At 35.5% G+C, this 20,856-nt stretch overlaps 2 protein-coding genes across 4 annotated transcripts in view; one reads left to right on the top strand and one right to left on the bottom strand.

Moving 5' to 3' along the window:
* The window catches only part of LOC149806929 (G2/M phase-specific E3 ubiquitin-protein ligase-like), a 27,555-nt gene extending 23,379 nt beyond the window's left edge, over positions 1-4,176 (bottom strand). Inside the window, exon 1 of one of the 2 annotated variants that reach the window (XM_089959836.1) lies at positions 4,045-4,176. The gene's annotated coding sequence lies outside the window, so the exon portion shown is untranslated. The remainder of the gene's footprint in view (positions 1-4,044) is intronic. The other variant, XM_089959842.1, reaches the window with a different exon arrangement.
* Positions 2,693-20,277, top strand: LOC149806930 (G2/M phase-specific E3 ubiquitin-protein ligase-like). Of its 2 annotated transcripts, none has more exons than XM_089959865.1 (6): positions 2,693-2,763; positions 6,604-6,714; positions 12,876-13,372; positions 13,800-13,901; positions 14,140-14,428; positions 16,647-20,277. In XM_089959865.1, the coding sequence occupies exons 2-6, from the start codon at positions 6,642-6,644 to the stop codon at positions 16,895-16,897; spliced, it is 1,212 nt and encodes a 403-aa protein (XP_089815991.1). In that variant the 5' UTR covers positions 2,693-2,763; positions 6,604-6,641; the 3' UTR covers positions 16,898-20,277. The 2 variants fall into 2 exon arrangements, with proteins under 2 accessions (XP_089815991.1, XP_089815983.1); XM_089959857.1 differs by lacking the exon at positions 2,693-2,763 and adding an exon at positions 4,249-4,375.
* The last annotated feature ends 579 nt before the right edge of the window (positions 20,278-20,856 follow it).

Consider the following 20,856-nt stretch of genomic DNA (forward strand, 5'->3'; position numbering starts at 1 on the left):
TTGAACATTGAAAAGCATTTAGGCCAGGATTCTTTCTTTCAGAAATTTTCAGATTATGTTAAGCGGTCGCCTTCTTTGGAGCAAGCGTTACATGCATGATAACCATTTCCAAATCATCGATCCAGCTCATGAATATTGATTTCCTTGTCAGATAGGTATGCTGCGTCACGTGATATAAACAATGAAACCCAACAAATAAAGGTCGAACAAAAGCTGGACTTGATGATTGTCTGCACTGATTCGAAGTGTTTTGATTCCATCGAACAGACCTTGACTGAATCAGTCTGTGGTTTTATGCATAGCTCCTACAGTCAATAAATCCATTGTGTGGTCTGTATCAAATACGTCCTTGAGTGAATTTTGTTACATTTCCACTGAATGTGCGTGTGTGCGTGCGTGTGTGTGTGTGTGTGTGTGTGTGTGCGATTTATTTGGTTTTTTAAAACATAGCCTTAACAATTTTTCAGTAATATCGCTACGATGTCTGCAGTGTGGCAGTGTATAGTAATATTTATCACTGGGGCAACATGCCACATACATGTAGCATTGTGTCCCACCTAGACACATTATCCTGACACCAGGCGGACCAGTCCTAACACTAACCTTTTAATGCTGAGCGCCTACTGAGGCAGCGGATAGTACCATATTTAAAAAAAAGTCTATAGTATAATTTAAAAAAACATTTCAAACATTAGAAAGTTTCCTATGGGAAGCAATCTGAAATCAGTCTCGATGGCAGAGACTCTTTTATTGGCCCGTGCTTTCTGTCCGATAATTCTGTTCAATACTTTCTGTAACGATGTAAATTAATACAAACTCCTAAAACACTGGGTACTAATAAATATATAAAATCTCTCTCTCTCTCTCTGCGCATTTCCAGCTTAAGGCAATGACTTGTGTATTTCATTGTGCTAAGTTAATGAATATCCCAAGTCATATTTTAAAACAAATACTTTGTCTATTGCGTACGGTTGAAATAATCTGACTATTGCGTACGGTTGAAATAATTTGTCTATTGCGTACGGTTGAAATAATTTGTCTATTGCGTACGGCTGAAATAATTTGTTTATTTCGTACGGTTGATATAATCTAACTATTGCGTACCGTTGAAATAATTTGTCTATTGCGTACGGTTGATATAATCTGACTATTGCGTACGGATGATATAATTTGTCTGTTGTTGATATACTTTGAATATCGCGTACGGTTGATATAAGTTGCGTATTCAGAGTTTAATGTTTTCTTTTCTGAGTTTATCGTGTTATAAACGGTCAATTGCCAAATCATACAGCAACGATAAGTTCAGAAAAAAATAACGTTAAACTTTTATAATTTTATTTATTTATTATTGTTATTTTTAGGAAAGATATTTCCTGTCAGTTTTAGAGCCTGTTTAAGCGTATGAATTCTTGTTGATGCCTTTGATACTTTGCTATTTATAGAGCAGGAAATTCTCCATCTGCAACGTAATAGCTACGTCAATATCGAACAAAAATTTCTACCAATGATAGGCGATCTAAAGATTTGAACATTCCACGGTATAGTCTTAATCTTTCATCTAAATTGACATATGATTTCTTTGTAGAAGTTCATTTTTCAAAGCAAAGGATTTGTTGTTTTGTTCGACATATGAATGACTCTTGGATTTGATGCTATCATGAGTTCATTTTGACTTGTGAATCGTTATTGTGCAAACACGTGAGTAACCAATTTTTGCGTCTTTAAATCTATTTTTATGTGATTAATAACTTAGGTTACCTACAGGGGCTACTTGCAAAGGAAATTAAGACTATCGGTAAATGGTTATAGTGATGGGGGTTAAGTAGTCAAACAGTGCAAGACATCGACACTAACAGTTATTACGATGGTAGTGTGTGTGTAAACCGCTCCGATGGCCTAGTGGTTAAGGCGTCCGCCTCGGAGGTAGTGGGTTCGAACCCCGGTCAAGTCATACCAAAGACTTACAAAAATGGTACTAACTACTGCCTCGCTAGACGCTCAGCATTAAGAGGTTATTGTTAGGACTGGTCGTCCTGGTGTCAGGATAATGTGACAGCAGCATGATGCCCCAGTGCTAGACATCACTATAAACTGCCCCACTGCAGACATAGTAACAATATGACTGAATAATTCTTAAAGCTACGTTAAAAATCCAAATCACACCCAGTGTGTGGGTAGCTGATGTCCCACCCTAGTCCTACATGTAAGACCATGACGCTGATATTTATGTTTTGGGCGTCTGGGTCTTACAACCTAACTAACAGCGCCGTGTAGTGTGTTTTGATGTCGACTAACATTGTAACGAAAGTAACATTTTCAAGAATATCTCACACAAATGGCAACTAAAATAACGTCGCTTTCTACAAAGTAAAGTCATAATGATTTAGTCAGACTTTACTTTTCTGATGTCTTTTCTCTAATAAATTCAAATTCTCACAAAAGAAATGGACCTGTTTTCAAGTTTCGTTGGCCTACATTTCAGTTGATTGGAAAGCGATGAAAGCCGGAAATGCCGAAATCGGGTTAAGTTGAACTATTATTCTTTAACGAAACGAATAAAAATATATTATGCCTATGGGAACTGTAAAGCAACGTTTTGTTTCGTTCAAGAAACATATCCGCCACATGAACAAACTTAACCATACTTCGGCATACCTCGACTACTGTCGCATTGCAACAGATTCAAAAGTATGCCAACGGAACATAAAACTGCGTCCATTTGCTACTGTCATATTTTCATTCCGCCAGGATAAAGACAGCATAGTAAGTATATTAATGTATATTAATTACACATAAATTAGTGGAAGAGTGTCGATATATGCTGCCAAATGCGTGAGATATTCCTGAAACTTTGACTACTCGTTCCGATGTCAACGACATTACTTACATGCTCATTTTGTGTATACTTACTTGCTCATTTTGTGTATACTTACATGCTCATTTTGTGTATACTTACATGCTCATTTTGTGTATACTTACATGCTCATTTTGTGTATACTTACATGTGTTTCACTTAAATAACATACAGCTTGCTTATTTTTCTCCTCCTACCTAGTTTTTTGTGTATACTTAAATAACGTATAATATGCTTATTTGTGTCATCTTACCTGCTTGTTTGTGTATACTTACATGCTCATTTTTTGTATACCTACAGGTGTTTCAGTTAAATAACGTACAGCTATGTGTTTCCTAACCTGTTTAGTAGCGTATACTTACATGCTCATTTGTGTATACCTACATGTGTTTCAGTTAAATAACGTACAGCTATGTGTCTTCGTATGTGTTTATTTGCGTATACTTACGTGCTCATTTGTATATATCTATATGCGTTTCAGTTAAATAACGCACAGCTATGTGTCTTCCTACCTGTTAATTTGCGTATACTTACGTGCTCATTTGTGTATACCTATATGCGTTTCAGTTAAATAAAGTAAAGCTTGTAAACCGTGTCACAACATTGTCAAACTTCGCCTATTCTCTCTTCACATATAAGGACTATACAGAACATTCACCTATGTATGAGAATCATGTAAACAAGACCATTCTTCTTGAATTCTTGAATGTGTGTGTGTGTGTGTGTGTGTGTAGGTGTGTGTGATTACGATTTTTAAAGTAGCTTTAACAATTTTTCAGTCTTATCGCTACGATGTCTGCAGTGTGACAGTTTATAGTGATGTCTAGCATTGGTGCATCATGCCGCAGACATGTATCATGATGTCCCAACCAGTCACGTTATCCTGACACCAGGACGACCAGTTTTAACACTAACCACTTAATGCTGAGCACCTGGCGAGGTAGCTGTTAGTACCATTGTTGTAACTCTTTGGTATAACTCGGCCGGGGTTCAAACCCGCGATCTCCTGCTCTAACCACTAGGCAAACGGAGCGGTCGTATTCTTGAATGATACTTCAATTCTATGTGTGTGTGTGTGTGTGTGTGTGTGTAATCCCATACGGTAATATCTATGCCTGTATGAAATTTTTTAAAGGAAATGTTCGACATAAATAAACATTAACAGACAATCACTCACTCTCATTACTCACCTTCCAGACAAAAATGTCTCATCTAGTAGGTTTCAGAAATATAGAGAAATACATTCAACAACTTTTTTCTTACTCCCAAGAACGGCTATGTTAGTTCCGCTGAAAATATTTGTCTCAGATGATCATATCTTCAGGTAAAATCCATAAAACTGACAAGAACGGGCATGTTTTAGGGTAAGTCCCACCGCGAATAATAGAATTGTGCGCAATTCGATCTACCAGGTATTTGTTGTCGGCTGAATAGTCAACATATTTTGCCTGAAGTTCGAACAGGTGGCCAACAATGTCTGTCCGTGTTAAGGAGGAACAAGGGATTTATAAAACATCACAGGTAACAAGCAAGTAATGAGTGAAAACTCTCTGTCATGAATACTGTACAGTAACGTACCTTTGGTTAAATGACCTGTAATGTACCATTGACTTAATGTGCTGTGCTGTACTTTTGTCTTAATTGCTCTAGTTCAAGAATGAGAACAATACGCTTCTCTTCATGGAAATTGCCTAATTCAACTTATTTCTCTATTTATTCAATATCGTTAGAATTTTTTTTATGTGCACATATAACGTGGTTGCTAAAGGCTACTTAGATAAAATATAATATAATACATGTTGATTATAAATTGGATATGTATTTAGAAATAGTGACATTTGTGACCCTGCTACACACAGTTTGCGACTGAGGACTCTATGCACATGACCATTCTCCATTAGTTCATTTGTTCATAACTTACAAGGGAGATAATACTGATTACTCCTGCATATATGATGTATTTTGAAAGCATTTATAATCAAGATATTAGTAAGTTATGAAAGAAAGAACTCATCAAACATTCTCTAAAATCTACATATTTATAAAGCGACGTGTCATAGGGCACAGTCATATGCAACTAAAATCTAAATATCGATAAATCTATGAATCATAGGGCACAATCTTTAAAGAGTCGTATGAAACTAATATCTCAGAAATGCCAAAAATTGGCATACTGCGTACAATCTCTTCGTGTATGTATGTATGTATGTATGTATGTATGAATTTATCTATCGTACACTGTATCTCACAGTCAGGGTTTGGAAAATTAAACCTATATCGAAAACATGAAATATATTCGATATTGTCTGGCTTAGTCTTATATATTGAGATCATTTAGATCGATGTCAGATTGACGTTAGATAGATCGATTTCAGAAATATTGATGTCAGATAAATTGATGTCAGATCGATGCCAGATAGATAGATTGATGTCAGATAGATTGATATCAGATATATCGATATCAGATAGGTTGCTGTCAGACATATCGATGTCCGATAGATTGATATCAGATTTATCGATGTCAAATAGATTGCTGTCAGACATATCGATGTCCGATAAATGGAAGCAGTGCCGTATTCCATAATGTTATCCATGCAATTTAAAAAATCACCTTAATGTGAATAAAACTTAGCAGAAATGTTTGCAAGTCTATATTTGTATGAAGAACAATGTTCAACCACATTTCTCCTTACCAACTCCAAAATGTACTACGTACCATTGGCTTGTGCAAGGGGAGGGGAGTAGTTTTAAAACATCTATGGTGCAGTATATAAATATATCCTTTTGATTTTGTTTTTGCCCCCACCCCATGCTACATTATGATGTATCTGATGTAAATGAAAACTGGGGCATACTAATAACCGTGGAAGGATCCCGTTATACTGATCAAGATTGCAAAGAACACGCAGATTAACCTACACTTTTGCAAACATATGATGGGTGAGTCGTACTTTCTACGCAAACAAATTCCTTTGTTCCACTTTTTTATGCTGCTGTATGCGTATACTAATTTAGCCAGCCAGTTATCTTTACCTTAAATTTTCAAATATTGCAATCAAATTACATTTAAGATTGGTTTTACTCCATAAGCAATTTCAAACATGGCATACAAGATTTGACAGGTTTTAATATCATATCTAGGTGTAAAATCTCACGAAATACCCGGTGGTATTGTTTGATTGTAAGACTAGGTAAGTATATGACAGCTGGTAAACGAGTTTGACATCCGCTTGCTAATTGTAAGATAGGACACCCTTAAAACCTGTTGCTAGCAAGTATGCCGTGGGTTTAGATACTGAAGAAATGCTTTGTAATATTATTATCCTATATAAAATTAAAGCAACGTGTGTGTGTGTGTGTGTGTGTGTGTGTGTGTGTGTTTGTGTGTGTGATAGGCGATTGTCTGTGTCCAAGTTAATTTAGAACAAGTGTTGCCAACTACTTTACAAGGCTCCATATTGATTCTACTTAAATTAGTAGCTTCGTTGCTTCTTTAACAAATATAAATTTTGAAACCTTGCTTAACATTTAAGTTTTTAAGCACGGGTTTAAAAAATTCACGATACACAGAAACACGTATTAATATCTCCCTGGTATGTACATCGTTTCTTTTATAAAAGGGCATTCCACCTTCTGGAAAGAGAACATCTGCATAAGTCTATCAGTCCATTAAATAATCTGTCAGTCATTGACTAACTGACTGACTAATTATTCTGTCTATTAATTAATTTTAGAAACTTTTCATTCAGGCATAGTCACTTGGATCTCTTAAAGAAAGTCTGCTGGTATGGGAAACAGTGAAGCCACGCCGACCAGACCGCATGTTCCGGTACCTAGCACGAGCAAAGATAGTGGACAAAGTAAGATATTTAAGAAAATCGCAACATATCAGGTCTTTCCGCGATGTGACAAAAATTTCAATTATAACACGATGGATTACAATGTTGCATTTCGTACATTCAGCGGATGTCTTACTATTCATCTAGGTAACTACATTCATAATCGCTCGGCCTTTCCCTGAGACCAAGGTGAACACTATGGCGTTTGCTCATAGGTCGCAGAAATGCTTTAGCCATAATCAGACAAAGTCAAAATACCCATTATAAAATATTTTGTCGGTGATTCTGGCACCTTCGAAGACAGTCTGTTCAACAAGGCTGTTCTGGGGTATACTGAAGGACACACGTGCTTTATTTGATTTTCCCAAGATAAATGCCTGTCAGTAATCACACATAAAAGATTTTTGTTTTCGATATTTTTTAATTTTGTTATCCTAACAAAATATATTGATATCGTCTAAGTTCTTTATTTATTACCTTGATCCAGCTGTCATACAGACAGTTTTTTTTCTTCTTCTGCGTTTAATTGCATTCTGTTGGTTTCGCACCACAGTTTAACAGCATTAAAGTCCTGTTGTAAATTTGTTAAAGAGAAGGAATAGTATTAATCATATCATGCTAGGTTTCGTGGCACTCATACAAAAGAGGTAAATCGTAATTAATGAGAAGGAGAAAGAGACAACGGACAAGAATAGAGCCTCAGGTACGCCACTTTTGACGTTTTGTAAAAATGTAGTATTTTCCACAGAAACCTACTGTTGCTTTCCTGTACAGTAAGAATAAAACCAAGCAAGCGAATTATCAAATATTTTGAATGCCTTGAGATTTTCAACAATATTGCTTGATCTAATGAACCAAAAAGTTGTTTCGAAATCTAAATAATATTGATCCGTTTATTTTTTCCTCATCTGCAGCTGGAAGCCGTGAATCAGACAACAATGCAAGGGCAGTTTGGTATGAATGTTTATCTCTGACGCATGAGTGTGAGTTATGTAGAAGATTATGTTTCTTTAAAAGTTAACGAAGATGAAGAGCGGTGTTTTTAAAGACTGGGAACACTTTTGCTAATTTTAGATTAGTTGGAAGGATTCACATATCAGTACGTGTGTTCATGAAGCTAACAATTGAAGGGGAGACAACATCAGCTGATAGGTTTGGTGAGATTTCATCTATTGCTGTTGTTGCCTTCAAGTTTAGCTAATATATATATATATATATATATATATATATATATATATATATATATATATATATATATATATATATATATAAGATCTTGGATAAATATGTAAGGGATTTGGAATGATACATGAGATTGGACTTTCTACTCCATAAAATTACGGAGTTACAATTTTGTAATGTGGAAGAATATTCTCAAAAAATTGAAGTTAACGATGCGAAAAGTGTGTTCAGGTCATATGCACTGTGTAAAGGCTCTGTACTAGAATGACTACCGGGTTTTTAATTCTGAAGGGAAATTATGAACTTTTGAAATTGTATCAAAGTTATGAAAATATTTCCATATTTTTTTCTGTTGGCAGTTTTATTTCTCAAGTAATCTTGAAACATTTATATGTTTTAGCTTTAACGATTACAACATTTACCAAATTTCTGTATTTTTATAGCTTCTCTTCTCACGCTGTTTGTGATATGAATCACGCAGTATAATGGCTTTTCATATTGCAGAGTTAAACCAGTCAGGTGGCATAATTCTCTTGACTCTTTTAACTGGATCACGTCGAGTTCAGACTGCAAGAGTCCAGCGTTGGTCTGGATTTATAAGTGTAGGTTGACAATTACTTAGAGCACATTTCCAGTGGGACAGAAAGGTATTCTCATGGAAACGGTGATAGGATCGGTACTTACGTTTTTTGGAGTGGGCCTTAGTTAATGATTTCTATTATCGTTTGTGTTCTCACATACGCTTTCCTTGGCTGAGATATGAGATATTGTTGGTTCAGTTTTCAGTTTATCCGCGTTATCTATTATGTACTTGAATGTGTAAGTCGAATATGAAACAGGCTAGATACAGACCCGAGTTAATCAGATTGTATATTCTCATATCTAAGGTTTTAATATACGAAGATTTTGGCTCTGGAGACAATTGTAATGGAAGTTGCAGGGCTCTGGAGACAATTGTACTGGAAGCAGCAGCTTAAGGCTGATACTGGATTTTGTTTCTGTTCAACCCATTACGTCTTGTTTTCTCATTTCGCTTTTCATTTGTCGTGACGTTGGAGATGTAATGCGCATTGATTGTATATTGTCATTCAAGAGCATTCGCATGCTGTCATTTATGAGCGTTGACTTTTAAGAGCGTTTGTGATTCATTTAGTTCATCATCATTCAAGCTGCAAACTAATTCAAGGTACCGCTGTAGAGGAATATTTTTGTTGAATTGAATTCTTGCGTGTAATTAGCAATATAAGTCCTTTTTTTGGTTTCAATAAATAAATAAATAAATTAAAATGGCTGTTTGACAAAAGCCTTGCTGCATTTGAACCCACTTCTTTTCAAACTTGAGTCATGGGCGATGGTTCTTTATTCTAGACTACTTGAGGTATACTGTACACATAATAAGTATCAGTACGAGACTAGACTACTGGAGCTACACTGTACACAAACTGAGTATCAATACGAGACTAGACTACTGGAGCTACACTGTACACAAACTGAGTATCAATACGAGACTAGACTACTGGAGCTACACTGTACACAAACTGAGTATCAATACGAGACTAGACTACTGGAGCTACACTGTACACAAACTGAGTATCAATACGAGACTAGACTACTGGAGCTACACTGTACACAAACTGAGTATCAATACGAGACTAGACTACTGGAGCTACACTGTACACAAACTGGGTATCAATACGAGACTAGACTACTGGAGCTACACTGTACACAAACTGAGTATCAATACGAGACTAGACTACTGGAGCTACACTGTACACAAACTGAGTATCAGTACGAGACTAGACTACTGGAGCAACGCTGTACACAAATTGAGTATCAATGCTAGACTACTGGAGCTACGCTGTACACAGATTAAGTATCACTACTAGATTATTTGAGCTAAGCCGTACACAAATTAAGTATAAATACTAGAATATTTGAGCTACGTTGTATTCATTTTAAGTATCACTACTAGACTAGTTTAGCTACGCTGTACATAGATTAAATATCAATACCAGGCTTTTTAAGCTACGACGTACACAGATGAAGTATTAATACTAGACTATTTGAGCTACGCTGTACATAGATTAAGTATACATAAAAGACCAGACTACTGGAGATACTCTCTACACAGATTAAGTATCAATACTAGACTAAATTACTAGAGCTACGCTCTACACAGATTAAGTATCAATACGGGACAAGACTACTGGAACTACGCTGTCAAGTACCTAGCTATGCATGCTCAAACAGATCAAACCTAAATAGGTTATCGCGAACCAAAACAAACATCTATCATTTACATACTCAAAGAAAATTAATTGTTAAATCTTTAAACTACCTCTAGTAAATACATTACAAATGTGGAAAATTAAAAGAATACCTCTTTTTTCTAATGTGCAACCCTTGTGCAAAAGTGCGAAACTCCAGAGCGGAACCGTTTTTACTCCTAGTGACAGTCTTCGGCGCTTGCTAAGCGACACGTGTAATACCTAAAAAAACTGGTTGTCATCGAACAGACCTTCAGAATACTCGTCTCAGCCAGTCAAACGCTTCGTAGGGCAAAAATATTATTCCAGGCGACAGTCTAGTCAAATTCTATCTTCTAAGAATGCTTGTGAAACCAAAACCTATGCGTGCCAAAAATTAGGTATATTTATCTATTGGTCGACCGATTATCAACAAAAAGACACGTTCTTGTTAGATTTTTACTATATGAAACACTCAGTTTCAAATATCCACGATATTCATTCACAAGTTAACCGCTCCGGTGGCCTAGTGGTTAGAGCGTCCGCCTCGGATGAGGTAGGTCGTGGGTTCGATCCCCGGCCGAGTCATACCAAAGACTTACAAAAATGGTACTAAAAGCTGCCTCGCTTGGCGCTCAGCATTAAGAGGTTAGTGTTAGGACTGGTCGGCCTGGTGTCAGGATAATGTGACTGGGTGGGACATCATGCTACATGTCTGCGGCATGATGCCCCAGTGCTAGATATCACTATAAACTGTCACACTGCAGACATCGTAGTGATATGACTGAAAAATTGTTAAAGCTATGTTAAAAATCCAAATCACACACACACACACATTCACAAGTTTCAAAAACTCCAAATACGAAATGGAACTTTGGCACTTTGAAATTCTCGACATACGACTTTAACATTTCAACATCCGCTATGTAATTCAATATATGCAATCTAAAAGCTCGACATTTGACTTATAAATTTCAACCTTCGCTGTGTAACTCAACAGATGAAATCTAAATACTCGACATAGGAATCGGAACTTTCAACACAAACAGTTAAATTCAACACGTGAATTAAGAATTCTGTACATATGACGTTGAAATTTCAACTACCGCAGTGTAATTCAGACGACACAATCCAAAACCTCAAAAGTGTAAATGAAACTTTCAAACATTACTGTGTAATTCAGCAGATACGATCTAAAATCTCGATCTAGAAAATAAAATGAAACTTAAATTCTCGACATATGACATTGAAATTTCAACCGTTGCTGTGTAATGCAAACAACACAGTTTAATAGAACTTTAAGGACGTGTGATTTGATTCAACACACGAAATTGGAATTCTCGACATATGATATGATAATTTAAACTGCAATTTTCTTATTGGACCAGCTTTTGTCCGCTAGGGTGCCTCTTATTACAGTACAACAACATTGGCGGGTGACTGACAGTTGATCCTACCAAAGAGGCCCCGTGGCGGACAAAAGCTGGTCGAATGAGAAAGTTGCAGTTGAAATTTCGATGTCGTATGTCGAGAAATCCAATATAACGTGTTTGATAAAATTGCATATCCTTAGAATTCCATTTTCTAGATCGGGATTTTAGATTGTATATGTTGAATTATAGTGGCGGTTTAAAGTTCTATTTCCTATGTTGACGTTTTACAGTGTAATCTTTTGAATTATCAGCGGTGGTTGAAATTCCAATATCATATGTCGAGAATCCCTAATTCACACGTTGTATGCAACTGTTTGTGATGAAAGTTCCATTTCATATGGCGAGTATTTAGATTTCATCTGTTGAATTTCACAGCAACGAGAAGCAACCTTCCTGTTTTAAAATAACGCTTTTCGTTCGCGAGAGCGACCTCTAGCGAAGATATACATAGTAATTCTCGACCTGTGAATGGTAACTTTCAAACTGTTAATGCATGAAATGTAATGGCGCCTCATAATTTACCACACGAATGATGTATCTTAATAATCTATATTATTTTGAATTGTGAAAGTGGATATTGTGTAATGTTACTTTTAACACCAACACATCGTTTCACCATTTAAAAACAACAATTCTGACAAGCACAAAAGAATGCCCAACCACCGTTGTGTCATTCAACAGAGACAATCTAAATACTCAACATACGAAATGTAACTTTCAGCACAATCAATGTGATTGAACATGTTAAATTGAAACTCTCGGCATAACATTCAAATTTCAACAACTGCCGTTTAATTCATATGATACGATCTATAAACTCGACATTGGATTTCGAATTTTCAACCAGCGCTGTGTAATTCAGCATATGAAATGGAACTTTGAACATAAACTCTTTGAACAAATACGTAAATTAGGAATTCTCGACATATGACATTGAAATTTCAACCACCGCCCTGTAATTCAAACGACACAATCTAAAACCTCGACATAGAAAATAGAACTTTCAACAACTACTGTTTAATTCAACAGATACAGTCTAAAATTTCGACCATGAAAATGGAACTTTAAGGACAAGCATTTTCGATACAACACGTGAATATCTATCTATCTATCTATCTATCTATCTAGAGAGGGAGATCGCAATTTCATCACTCAAAGTCGCAGTAGATCACCATTCACAGAAAAACAGATAATCTTCATCAGCTAAAACTGGCTTCCCCGAAATGAAATGCATTGTATGCATCATTCTCGTCTTTATACCCCTTCCCCCCCCAAAAAAAAGAAAACTAAAATAAATATAAATTACTTATTTATTATGCAGAAAATCACGCTTCCAGTCTCGCCGGGATTCTGGAAGAGATGCGACGGTCACTTGGGAAGGTCAAACACGTGCTTCACGTGGAGCGCCTCGAACTTTTCCCTTGCAGTCTTGTCTATCTTAAAAACGAAGAATTTAATAACAGCCCCATTGATGTTGTCATGAGCACCAACGGACAAAAAGAAGAAGTTCTGAACTCAGGTGGACCAAACAGAGAATATTTCTCCCTACTATTCAAAGAGTTTTTGAAAAAAGAACTTGATCTTTTTGAAGGTCATAATGAAGGACGAAATTTACTTCCAACGAACAACGAGAAAGCGTTATCTCACAGATATTATTATTTCGTGGGGAAAAGCATAGTACTGTCTTTATTAAATGGAGGACCGGGTTTTCCATACCTGGCACCGTGTGTAGTGAGCTACATAAAGGGCGAGGAATACATGGATCATTTAAACATTGGCATCGTGTACAATACACTTCTTCGTAACTTTATCAGACGGGTAAAAAAAGTCTTTTCTCCACTTCTTTATGTATATCTATCTCTTCCTCTTTCTTTGTTGACATGAAGAGTAATTGTAACGAAAGTTTAAAACCATGGATGTTTTCTCCAAAAATTGTTGGAATATTAATAGTATGTATGGTACGTACATAAAAATGATTAAAAATATCATTTTCCAAATAAAATATAAATGAATAAGGAAGCTTTGCTAACCCTGAACATATCATATTATTTTGAGATGAAATAGTAAATTTAACAATTCGCAGACGAGAATATCATCGATAATTGTTTTAAATTATGAAATGGACACGTTGAAAATCAGGGTTAAAATAACAAACAAAAAAAATATAAAATAATGAAAATAAAAAAATTAACAAGAAAAGGAAGAAACGAAACAATTTTCAAAAAAAGTTTACTTTTCCTTCCAGATAAACGGTGCAAAAAATGAAGAAGAGCTGCTATCTGTATTAGAGGACGACTCTGAAAGATTTGTGGACAACTGTGGCTGGCCAAGAAATGAAATGATCACGGTGAGAATTTCAAAAGGTCCTCATGGCATAAACGTGATTATAGCAAATAACAGTTTATTGATATCATAAGTAAATGTCAAATTTTTATATATGTTGGTCCCATTTTAACAAATTGTAGACAGCTCACACAGTATTCTGTTTCCATAAGCTATTCAATTTATTTCTATGTTAAAATGTGTTGCTTCTCTTAATTGTTTTCGCCGTGAATATTATAATTGATATAACACTTATGTTACAGATGAAAAACCGTCTAGAGCTGACACAAATTTTGTTGAAATGGGAACTTATCGGGAAAAGAGTTGCCGCCCTTGATCAATTACGCAGCGGGCTTAACGTGTTGGATTTCATGAACAGAACCAAACACATGCCGGAATTTAATACCATTCTTATTACGACCAACGTTGAAAAGGTCACAGCTAGTTACCTAAAGACACATCTGAAAAAGGCCGTAATGGAACTGGAAGCTGAAAATCCAAGTGAGAAGGCAGCTAAAAAACATACTCTGGGATGTTTAAAAATCCTCACAGGTACAGTTTGAACACCATTCATGGCGAGGTAAAATGCCGGATGGACGAGTCAGTTTTGTAGATTTTACTATTTGTACATTTTATGCTATATATTCAGTCAAGTTCATATTTTATTTACTAATTTTGCATACTCACAAGATGGCTTTATGGAAACGATAGAGCAAATTATATTGAATAGTGTTGTGCTTAAGTGTGCGTTTCATGCATCAAAAATCAGCAAAAAACTGAATGCACACAACAGCAATACTCTTCCACTTTTTATCTCGCCATCAAACCGTGTTATAACTGAAATTTTTGTTCCTTCAGTACAATGTTTTTTATAGTAGTTTCGAAGTTGGAGTTCTGGCCCAACTGGCTCTCTTAAAAAAAAGTTACACATATCAGCGGTTGAGTTGTTTCCACCTTTTAAAATTCATTCTTCACATATTTTAAAACAAAACTTTAGTTTACAAGAAACTCACACCTTCTATACATGATAAGTGATCAGATTTCACAAGATCGTCTAAAATTAAAATTGTAGACTGAAAGATTGATTCACACTTAAAAAATGTCATCTGTTTGGTCAATCTGTTCTCTCACGTATGCAAGCAACTTTTATGCTGTCATTTATTAATAAATTCCTTAGGCTTTGCAATTGTTTCAAATGATTATTTTGCTTCGAAAATAATATTAAAAAAATAGTAACCAAAGGCGACGCGGTTGTGCCTTATCTCTATCGTCCGTGTAGAACTTGAAAGAAACCCAAACAAACAAAAATTCTGAATACAAAGCCGATTTGCCTTGCACGTGTTCTGTTATCCCTATGGGAAAAGGCTTGTACCCATCATAGCCTTTATAGTCCCTTTAAAAAGAAAAAAAAATGTACAGTTTATACAGAAGCAGTAGGCGACGCCATTGTGCCTAGCAAACGCTCTTTCTTTAAAATAAAAAAGTAAAATTGGCGATGACAACACAGTTGTGCCCACTCGAGCTTTTCTGTTGCATCTTTATCTAAACAGTTGAGATCATAAGGAAATAAATAAAGGCAAACTAAAAACGAAACAAATAATGAAGCAGTAGTTGGCAGTCCAGTATATGCAGCGGAAATATTCGAAGAAAGAGAAGGGAATTGTTGGAAAATTAGTTTGCAAATGGCTAAGCAAAACAATATCCCTTGCTATTCTATTTCGAGTATTATAAATGTGCGAGATCGTAAAACAATTGCACGATATGGGTTTGCTGCACATTTAAAAAAAAAGAAACCAGAATAGAGTTGCAGAGTACATCGCATCTACACATGACACAAAGAGAAGGCTGGAACAAAGTGTACAGAGTACATCACATCTAACCATGGGTAAAAAGAGAAGGCTAGAATAAAATATGCCGAGTACATTACATCTATACATGGCACAAAGAAAAGGTTGGAACAAAGTCTATAGAGTACGTCACATATAAATATGGCACAGAAAGAAGGCGGGAACAAAGTCTACAAAGTACGTCACATCTACACAACGGCACAAAGAGAAGGCTGGAACAAAATTACCGAGCACATCACATCCACACATATCACAAAGATAAGGCTGGAAGACAGTCTGCAAAGTTCATCACATCTACACATGTCACACATCATAAAACACATTCTCTAATGGCTTTCCAAACTTCTTTCTTTATGCATCGATGCAATGTCCTGGCACTGGTAAAGTCAATTACTGAAGCTGACAATCTTGAAGACGAATTAGCCATAAGCAGAGAAAAAAAATGTAAACCTGCTATAGAGGCGGCATAGAAATTGCATGCGTGAGAAAATATATGGACTAAAACGGATCTCTATTAAACTGATGAAACTGTTGGATTTGTTCATGAAATTGTCATCACTCTACAAATGCGCAGATGATTGTATATGTCCAGATGAAAAAAATCAGGTTGGTTGGTTGGTTGTTTTTTCTTTCTTCTTTCTAACTGTACTTAACACGTTATTGATTGTATCATGCCGAGGAATTCCGAGTGAGTTATGCTTTTAAAAGATTAAAGCAACTCAACTCCTGATATATGTAATGTTTTTAAAAAAAAGTATAAAAAAATCCTTGTGTGTGTGTGTGTGTGTGTTTGTGTGTATATAATAACTCCTTGAGATATTTTTGGGACCAAATTTGTCACATGCCCTCTCTTTTGTTTTGGCTGTTGATTTTGTGGTTTTGGTGCTATACTCTTCAAAAAAGACAGTATTACTCTATTTCAGACAAAGAGGCCACGGAATTGTTCCATTTTATCACAGGAATGTCAGAACTTCCAGTCGAAGATCTTCCAATTGAGGTCGAGTTTAATCGAACAAACCCGAACTCACAGCTTCCGGAGGCATTTACATGCATTCAATGTTTACGGATTCCCCTTGGGAACGATACACAAGTACAGTTTATTTCATCGTTCAACAAAGCTATGTCTATGGGTCGATATGGTTTCAGTAGTCGCGATAGCAACTCACGTATATAGTAGCACCACGAATTATCGCAGATCTTCCGTGAATTACTGCGGTTGAGAATATTTATTGGCTTAAATTGGGCTGATATAACAGGAGTAGCATGTGTTCCTCAGACAAACAGCATAATGCATTTTTTAAAAGTTAAATTGCCATGAATACGGGTCACAATTTGAATCCTATCCTGAAAAAAACCCATTCAAGTGTAAGTATAAGTCTCGCCCTTTAACTCCCATAAATAACAGCTTCACTGACCAAATTCTTTCAAATTTGTAATATACTGAAAGGGTAATGGTTTATGCAAAACTTAAAATAAATTTGGAAAATTAAAATTTTAAAATGTTGTGTATATTTTCATTCGTAGACTTAAAAGATTTAGTAATTCTGAACCCAATATTGTTAAAGGTCAAGTCAGTTTCTTATATTTTCTCAGGTTTAAACATAGAAACAGTTGGATCATTGTTTTTATTGAAGATTTTTATTGCATAGCGTAACATTTACCGAGTGTTTTTGGGGTGGGGTGGGGTGGTGAGTGGGGGAATTATGTAGTACTTTCCTGTCTGGCAGCTTTTGTATAAATGTTTATACAAAGACATTATTACATTGATGATCCAGGTTAATTTTTTGCTGTTCATCCTGTACATGAATAAAAACAATTCTTTCTGGCCAGGCTGCAATCATTTTGATGTATGAAAAGACCAGTTGTAGAATATGTAAATATGAGAGTGAAAGAATAATTAAATTTTGTTCGCCTTAAATGATGACTTTTTATGGGTGAATTTTGACTTTGCAAAATTTATAGGTCCAAAGTTCTGGAATCATGAATATTTCCCATATATACAACTGGTCAAGTATATACCTCAAAGCCTCTGTGGTTGTGTGCATTTTGTTCGTTAAACTCTCAAATAGAGTGGAACATTTCTCTTGCTATAGATGTGCAGATGTGATCGATATCCTTGACAGAAGAAGAGCATTCCTTTAGGGTTCACATCGCTTAACACGGCTACATATGGGATCATTCCTTTAAGATCCACATAACACGGCTACATACGGGAGCATTGCTTTAAGGTTCACATAATTTAACACGGCTACATTGCTTTAAGGTTCACATAACTGAACACGGCTACATTTGGGAGCAATTCCTTTAAGGTTCACATAACTTAACACGGATACATATGGGAGCATTGCTTTAAGGTTCACATAACTTAACACGGCTACATTGCTTTAAGGTTCGCATAACTGAACACGGCTACATTTGGGAGCAATTCATTTAAGGTTCACATAACTTAACACGGATACATATGGGAGCATTGCTTTAAGGTTCACATAACTTAACACGGCTACATTGCTTTAAGGTTCACATAACTGAACACGGCTACATTTGGGAGTAATTCCTTTAAGGTTCACATAACTTAACACGGATACATATGGGAGCATTGCTTTAAGGTTCACACACGACTTAACAAGGTTGCATTGGAAGTATTGCTTGAAGATTCACAAAAAAATAAAGTTTTAACCGATACGATTCTAAAAGAAAGCAGAAAAGTGAAGCCGAGTTTTCCGTAACATATGATATCAAAGTAGCATGCCGTTCGTGGTGTTGGAATAGCGAATCCACTTTATTGCTACGAAAATTTTATCTTGAATATAATTTCCAGACATCACGTTCCCATTATGGGTACGGGATATTTTCTCTCAAGGAAAAAAATATTGTTACACCTGATTTATTCCGATTTATATGTCCATCCATATCTAACTGCCTTTAAAACCCAGCGTATAGAATTTAAAGCTGAACATTCTCATGATTATAATCTCCTTCTCCTACTCCATGATTAACGAACGCTACACCCATTTCAAAGGTTATTAGTTATAATTACAAACAGTTATTACTATTAGAGTATTATTAAACAACTAATGTCCTCACCGGTGAACAAGTACAACCGTATCATGTTTGCAGATTTGGCAAGGACCAAGCAGTTCTTCGCATTCAAAGAGTTTGTCTGCTCACCAGTCACTCCTCTGTTAATGGCAGTACGGCATTCATCATATATATATATATATATATATATATATATATATATATATATATATATATATATATATATATATGATGGAACTGTGCCTCTACCATGTTTGTAAACTGTGTATTCAGTTTTGAAGAATTAACAAGAAAGCACGTGTTTTCAATGATGACAAGAATATCTAATAGTAAGAATTGAATTTTGAAATTTTTGTGGAACTATGGTATTCGTTTAAATTCTCAGATTATTAGTAGATGGAACAAATTACTCTTTACGTGTCCTAGATAATTTTACTACTAACAATACCAGACATATTCTGTATTGCATGTGTCTATCTTTGTACATAATGTAGCTATGATTTTTGTTATGCTTAACATTTTAAAAATGTTTATATGCTAATTTATATGTATGGACTATGGTGTTTGAAATAAATGATTCTTATTTTTCAGTGAAATGTCTCGAAATTTTAGTGCAAATGACCTTCTCGAAATTGCCAAATCACATCTTTTTGTTTTGGAATCGCATGAAGCGGAACTCAATAAACATTCTACATTCTGTTTTGGACGTTAATGCAACTTTCTATTTAATGAAAGTAGCATGCTTCCACTTGTTAGCAAATCTCCAGGGAAAAGAAAAAAAAAGACAAAACAGTATGAAGTTTTGTTGCAGAAGACAACAATAGGGCACTATAACAGCTCATTTGACCAATTAGTGTAGTGGTACATGAAAGACGGAGACTTCAGTATAATGATTTGTTTTGACCTGTTAAAACACAGTTTCGTTAATGTTTTTCTCTCTTTCTTAAGACAATTTGTGTGTGTGTGTGTGTATTGTGCGTGTGTGTGTGTGTGAGAGAGAGAGAGAGAGAGAGAGAGAGAGAGATGAACCAGATACGGAATAGGCCTGTCATTACTGGTGAAACTTATAGCTTAATGCGTTTGCAGGTCAATGAAGTTTGTGAAAACTAATTAATTAGTAAAACAAACAACACATATTCTGGTCTGCCAGCCCATTACGTAACGGCAAATCTGGGTATAATTTTATTTATTGACGTATGCCGTGTAGCATTTGTTTACGCGACGATGTAATACCCAACAAAGTTGAACATTCGCCCAAAATAGTGAACTAAAATATACTCTGTTCTTGTTTGTGTCTGTTTCTATTTGATACTTATTTGTATTGTATTGTTATATTATTGTATACTAAATTTTTTCTCCGTTAACTTTGCATTGTCAGAATCGTTCAGTATTTTACGATACTGAACTCGCGCGCAACATCATACTGCACTCATAAAGGAACTACTTTCTATTGTAAACAAACAATGGACGCAGATGGCCAGTACTTTTTGTAAATAAATCATGTACACTCACATAGTAGGCGGTTTACGTTTTTGTTGATTACATTTGTTTCTGAATGAACTAAAGCAGATGTTTCGTGCCACATACCAACTGCTTTGCTACATTCCGCGGTAATTTATTTGATACAGTGTTTCGGATTTAGGCGGGAGATGCCAGATTTCATAAAATTGCTGTGCACCTACCAATAACGTGCAAGTGACAAGGCATACCTTGTCATCTTTAGTTGGTAACAATAATGACAATAAATATGCTTACAGTTTTACATTCTGAATTTCCTTTCTTAGTTCTGTAAATCCGAATTAGATGAGCCACGTCATTGGTTCTTTTTCTGGATTACACATTTCGAAATTGTAATGTAGTTTCCACTATATTTCAAGTGCATGTACATCCTCCTTACTGCACTCAAAATAAAATAAACATTAAATTCCATAGCGTCTTTTTGATTATTGCATTTTAAAGACTTCATATTTTTCCCACATTATGATTTTAAATATTCAGTGACAGAAACAGAAACACACTTGCAGATGTCAACACGCTTCTCCCTCACTATTTCAATCCGATGTATTTCATGTAGAATTTGCACAGACGAACCCA

This window comes from Sinohyriopsis cumingii, chromosome 1, assembly GCF_028554795.1.
Source record: "Sinohyriopsis cumingii isolate HCF-2022 chromosome 1, ASM2855479v2, whole genome shotgun sequence".
NCBI classification, from domain to species: Eukaryota; Metazoa; Mollusca; class Bivalvia; order Unionida; family Unionidae; genus Sinohyriopsis; species Sinohyriopsis cumingii.

Coding starts and splice junctions, on each gene's coding strand:
- LOC149806930 (XM_089959865.1), top strand. CDS start 6,642: ATGGGAAACAGTGAAGCCACGCCGACCAGACCGCATGTTCCGGTACCT. Junction 6,715..12,875: donor GAGCAAAGATAGTGGACAAA/GTAAGATATTTA, acceptor TTTATTATGCAG/AAAATCACGCTTCCAGTCTC. Junction 14,429..16,646: donor ATGTTTAAAAATCCTCACAG/GTACAGTTTGAA, acceptor ACTCTATTTCAG/ACAAAGAGGCCACGGAATTG.